General features: G+C 41.3%; 1 protein-coding gene across 1 annotated transcript; it reads right to left on the reverse strand.

The window, feature by feature from the left end:
• Positions 1-4,061: 4,061 nt before the first annotated feature.
• Positions 4,062-5,114, reverse strand: LOC102666074 (uncharacterized). Its single transcript, XM_006577426.3, has 2 exons — positions 4,881-5,114; positions 4,062-4,646 (listed from the first exon to the last, which is right to left on the reverse strand). The coding sequence occupies exons 1-2, from the start codon at positions 5,112-5,114 to the stop codon at positions 4,062-4,064; spliced, it is 819 nt and encodes a 272-aa protein (XP_006577489.1).
• Between the last annotated feature and the right edge of the window lie 654 nt (positions 5,115-5,768).

The following is a 5,768-nucleotide window of genomic DNA, read 5'->3' on the forward strand; positions in this document are numbered from 1 at the left end:
TTTTATAGTTTTTTTTACTCTACTCTAGAGTCATTCTAAGTTTCTCTTTGAGTCCTAGCTTTCTTCTATGTCCTTTTCATTGCTTTAATTGTTGAATAATCCTTGAAAAATTGTCTTGTTAAAAATCCATTGGTTTAGCTTTCATTTCATTTTTTTTGGTCTTTGATTATTGCTTGTCTCTTTGTTTCCTTGTTTGTGGGTTGCCATATAGGGAATTGGAAGGAGGATTGGTGCCATGCCTTGAAGAATTTGAGTCAAGAAGAAAGGAACCAACCACCTTAAGAGCTATTGGACTAAGAAGCACTCCAAATTGAGTGAATCACCAAAGAGAGAACAACCACCAAAATTGAGGACCATTTTGTAATTTTGTAATTTGCAATTTACTTACCTTCATTGCTTTCAAGTTTTGTAACAAAAAGGCCTTTCAATGGAAGTGTGTTGGGAGCCTCCAATAGGTTACCAAAATTCCATTTGTGTGTAATAATTTTAGGCAATTCTTCCTTAGGATAGTGAGTGTTTTGTTGGGAACCTTGAATGTGGTCATCCAAACACTCTTAGGATTCGCCTAGTTTACATTTCTTGCTTACTTTCAAAGCTTATTTCCTTTACCTTCCATTGTCAAACCGCCTAGATAGCTTTCCTTTTACCAAAGAGAATCAACCTCTAAGAGTACAGTGTGTACAATTAGAAGGACTGAGTACAATAGTCACAGAGAGAAAGAGAAGAAGAAAGAGAAATGTTCACACCTTCCTACCTCTCACTACCCATTCTCCCCCTCTAAATACCACTATTAGTTGGTTACATAATCCACCAACCTAGAGTTGGTTTTTCTCTCTCTCACACTCTTTCTGTTACCCATAGTGGACACGTGTGATTTAGCAAATATTCCCCTCTGCTGAGCTGTCTCAATTGAGTCATTTTTTCCTTCTAGAAGCTTTCCTTTATCTGAGATCATTACAAAATGAAAAGAGAAAAACATGCCTCCTATAGTAGTCATAACTCTTGCAAGAGCCTAAGTGAAGAACTTCGTGACTATTACGAAGGAAGGCATAGGTCACATCTTAGACCTCACTCCCATAGAAGAGAAAAGGAAAGAAAGCCTCAAGAGGCTAACATTAACCTCCCATACTTCCATGGGAAAGACAATGTAGAGGCTAACTTAGATTGGGAAATAAGGGTAGAGCAACAACTTAAAAAGAAGTCTACTTCAAAATCTTATGGCTCTCACTCTTATCCAAAGAAAGACCAAGGTCAAGGCATCTTAGGGGTGACACCTTCTAAGCCCAAAGATGATAAGGGGAAGGCAATAGAAAAGCAAGCCCCTAAGGCTAGTATGCAATAGAAAACTAGCTCTATAAAGTGCTTTAAATGTCTTGGAAGAGGACATATTACTTCTCAATGCCCCACCACAAAAACCATGATTATGAGGGGCCAAGACATTTATAGTAGCCAAGATGAGGCTACTACTTCACCTTCCTCTAGTGAAAGTGAAGAAGCAAAAAGGGATGAATCTAGTGAAGAGATCTACCCCCAAGAAGATGGATAACCATTAGTGGTTAAAGAGAAGTGTAAGGAGGTAAGTGTCTCCTCCAAGAGGTTAGCTAAGAAGGAAACTCATTTTACAATAAAGACAAACATTAAAGAAACTTTCCCTCATAGACAACCTCCACATTTTCTCTTTTGTAAAAAGACACTTGCTAGCATTGCCACACCTCTTGGGGTTGAATTTATTCCTCAAGTGAAGAAGTTGTTGGATGAGGGTTTGGTTCGCAAGAGCTTAAATCATTGTGCTTTGTTGGTGCCCAAAATAGGTATTATTAGGCACCAAGTCCCTAAAATAGGTGGTATGATGAATGTTTTGAGTGGTGCAACCCTCTTTTGTAAAATCACTCGTACACCTAACATCTTCATGGTGTGTGTACATAGGGACCCATTAGGTAGGTTTGTTCTTATTTTTAGTTTCAATACAAACTTAGGTACTCATATGGGACACCTTAGGTTTGTCATACTTTTTGGTAGGAATAATCAATATGAAAATACAAAAAAAGGTATGTTTTATTGCGTTACAAAAAAAGGGATTCCCATGAACCCTAAGAGAATAAAGGTCATTCCTGAGTGACCCACTCCACCAAGTATAAGAAAAATTTGGGGCTTCCATGACTTAACAAACTTTTATAAAAGGTGTCCCATATTTTTCTATACTTGTAGCACCACTCATTGAGTTGGTGAGGAACCATGTTCCTTCATGGGAAGATGTCCATGAAAGGGGTTTTCAGACCTTACCTTACTTCAACATACCAAACACCACTAATACATATGTTTTTGTTCTTTTTACAGGTGTTGAGGGAAGGAGCCCAGAGTATGAAGAACCTCAAGATTTGAGGTCAAATCTTTTCCAAGGTGGAGGGAATGATGCAATCCTACCCCGCAAGGGCATTGGATAGAAGACTCCAAGTAGATTGGGCCAGAGATCCAAGGGAAAGCCCTAGGGTTCTCATGAGCCTTAGGGTAGATTTTGAGACCATGGGCTAAGTATGAGCCCGCTTATCTTTGTAAATATTAGAATATGTTTTTCTTTCGTTTGGGCCTTGTATTTTGGCCATTCTAGTAGTATAGGGTTTTAGCCTTGTATTTCGAGGTATTTTGAGTAGTCTTTGTAGTAGGGATTTTTTTTTGTATTTTCATGTATTTTGCCATGGAGGTGAGCTTAGTTATTATAGGGGGTGTGTAGCTAAGCTCTAGCTTCTTATCTTATGGAGGTGAGCTTAGCTATTAGAGAGGTATGTGTAGCTAAGCTCTAGCTTCTTTAGGAATCTTCTTAAGGAAGCTTCTCAAGGAAGTGAGCTTAGTTATGAGAAGGGTGTGTGTAGCTAAGCTCTAGCTTCTCAAGGAAGTTTTCTCAAGAAAGCTTTTCAAGGAAGCTACCTAGTCTATAAATAGAAACATGTGTAACACTTGTGGCAACTTTGATGAATGAGAGTCTTGTGAGACACAACTCAAAGTTAAAGTTCTCCCTTTTTCTTCCTTCAATTTCGTGCTCCCCCCTCTCTCTTTCTCTCCCTCTTTCTTTTCCCTCCATTGAAGCATCCTCTCCAAGCTTCTTATTCAAGGCTCATCTTGGTGGTGAAGCTCCTTCTTCCATGGCTTATTCCCTAGTGGATGGCGCCTCCTCTCACCTCTTCTCCTTTGTCTTCCGCTGCATCTCCATGGTGGAAAATCACCATTAAAGGACCTCATTGAAGCTCAAAGATCCAGCCTCCATAGAAGCCCCACAAGCAAGCTTCCATCAATAATCTTACCTTTTCTCGTGAAGGGCTTGTGAGCAGATGCACAAGAAGTGAGTATGCTTTTAGAGAGAGTGCAGAGAAGGAATAAGAATGCGCAGAGAAGAGGAAAAAGAGAAAAAATGATGACGCTAGAAATTTAAAGTACTCTGAAGGGAGCTGAGGGGTCAGGCAGTTTCAAAAACTACCCAGTAATTTATGACTTACGCGCTTAGCGCGCACGTGGCCGCTAAGCGCTCCAAGGAAACGCCCCTTGGTTGCCCTCAGAATTTAAAATTCAAATTTTGAAAACATACTTGGGCGCTTAGCGCGCGGACGCGCGCTAAGCGCGTGGCTTCCTGCAGCCCACTTCACCTTTGCTATTGGCACCCCTCCTATCGCTAACTTCACCTACTGGGCCTTTGCTTTTTGCACCTGCTGTTTTCTATTTGCACCTGTTGGGCTTCTTTTTTTTACATAAAATAAAAATAACTACATTTTTACAAAATATGTTGGGTTGCCTCCCAACCAACGCTTAGTTTATTGTCTTTAGCTAGACAGTAGGCCTTCTCAAGGGTCATTTAAGTAGATGATGGTCGTCAATCGCTCTAGTTGTCCTCCGTTATAAGGCTTCAAGCACTGTCCATTGACAATCCATTTCTTCTCAAAGTTCTCTTCTCTAGGGTCAACCAATTCTACTGCTCCGTGAGGTCTGACTTCTTTTATTATGAACGGCCCTGACCACTTGGACTTCAACTTACCTGGGAATAGCCTTAGCCTCGAGTTAAAGAGTAATACCTACTGCCCTGGATGGAATTCTTTCCTCTGTAGCTTCTTATCATGATATGCCTTCATCTTTTGCTTATAAATTATGGATGACACGTAGGCATTCAGTCTCATCTCTTCTAATTCCAGCAGCTGTAGCTTCCTCTTTTCCCCGCATGCGTTGTTGTCAAAGTTGAGCAACTTGAGAGCCCAATATGCTTTGTGCTCCAGCTCCACTGGTAAATGACATGACTTCCCATACACTAGCTGAAATGGTGATAAGCCGATGGGAGTCTTGAACGCTCTCCTATTGGCCCAGAGAGTGTCATCGAGCTTCAAGGCCCAATCCTTTCTTGATGATGCAACTGTCTTCTCCAGGATTTGCTTGAGCTCCCTGTTAGAAATTTCTGCTTGGCCATTCGTCTGAGGGTGATAAGGTGTGGCCACCTTGTGTTGGACATTATAGTGCTCCAGGACTTTCTTCAACTGATTGTTGCAGAAGTGCGTTCCCCCATCACTAATCAAGACTCGTGGGACTCCGAAACGGGAAAAGATGTTCTTCTTCATAAATTTGATCACTACCCTGGCATCGTCCTTCGGCGTGGCTATGGCTTCCACCTATTTGGAGACGTAATCCACAGCTACCAAGATGTAGACATTCCTGTATGACGAAGGAAGGGACCCCATGAAGTCTATGCCTCAACAGTCAAAGATCTCTACTTCCATGATATTCTGCAAAGGCATCTCATTTCTTCGAGATATCCCCCCTGTTCTCTGGCATTTATCACAACAACGCACAAACTCGTAAGCATCTTTAAAAATAGAGGGCTAGAAAAAACCTGATTGTAGCACTTTTGCTGCTGTTCTATCCCCATTGTGGTGACTGCCATTGGGTGAACTGTGGCAATACCAAAGAATGCTTCGTGCTTCCTCCTTTGTGACACATCTCCTTAATAAATTATCCACTCCTGCCTTGAACAAATGAGGATCATCCCACACATTGAAGCGTGCATCGTGCAAGAATTTTTTCCTTTGAATCCAATTAAACTCCTTTGGAATGACTCTCGTGGCTTTGTAATTAGCCATGTCTGCAAACCAAGGTCTAGCGGTAACCTGCTAAAGAAACTCATCAGGAAATTCACCTTTTACCTCTGGTTCTTCCTTGGTGACTTCTTCATTCTTTAATCGAGATAGATGATCAGCTACCACATTCTCAGATCCTTTCTTGTCCTTGATGACGATGTCAAACTCTTGTAACAGTAGGACCCATCTAATCAACCTCGACTTTGAGTCTGTTTTGGCGAGCAGGTCCTTGATGGCAGCATGATCTGTGAAAATGGTGACCCTTAACCCTATCAAGTATGACCTGAACTTGTCCAAGGCAAAGACAATGGTCAGCATCTCCTTTTTTGTTGTTGCATAATTCAACTATGCTTCATTAAGGACCTTGCTAGCATAATAGATGGTGTGAAATACCTTGTCGTGCCTCTGACCCAGAACTGCTCCTACTGCATAATCACTGGCATCACACATTAGTTCAAAATCTTTATTCCAGTCGGGTGCAATCATTATCGGTGCAATGGTGAGCTTATTCTTTAGTGTTTGAAATGCTGCTGAACATTCTTCATCAAACTTGAAAACCACGTCCTTATTCGGCAGATTGCTTAAGGGCCTGGCAATCTTCGAGAAATCCTTGATAAACCTCCTGTAGAAACCTGCATGCCCTAAGAAACTTCTGAC

Source organism: Glycine max, chromosome 3, assembly GCF_000004515.6.
Source record: "Glycine max cultivar Williams 82 chromosome 3, Glycine_max_v4.0, whole genome shotgun sequence".
NCBI classification, from domain to species: Eukaryota; Viridiplantae; Streptophyta; class Magnoliopsida; order Fabales; family Fabaceae; genus Glycine; species Glycine max.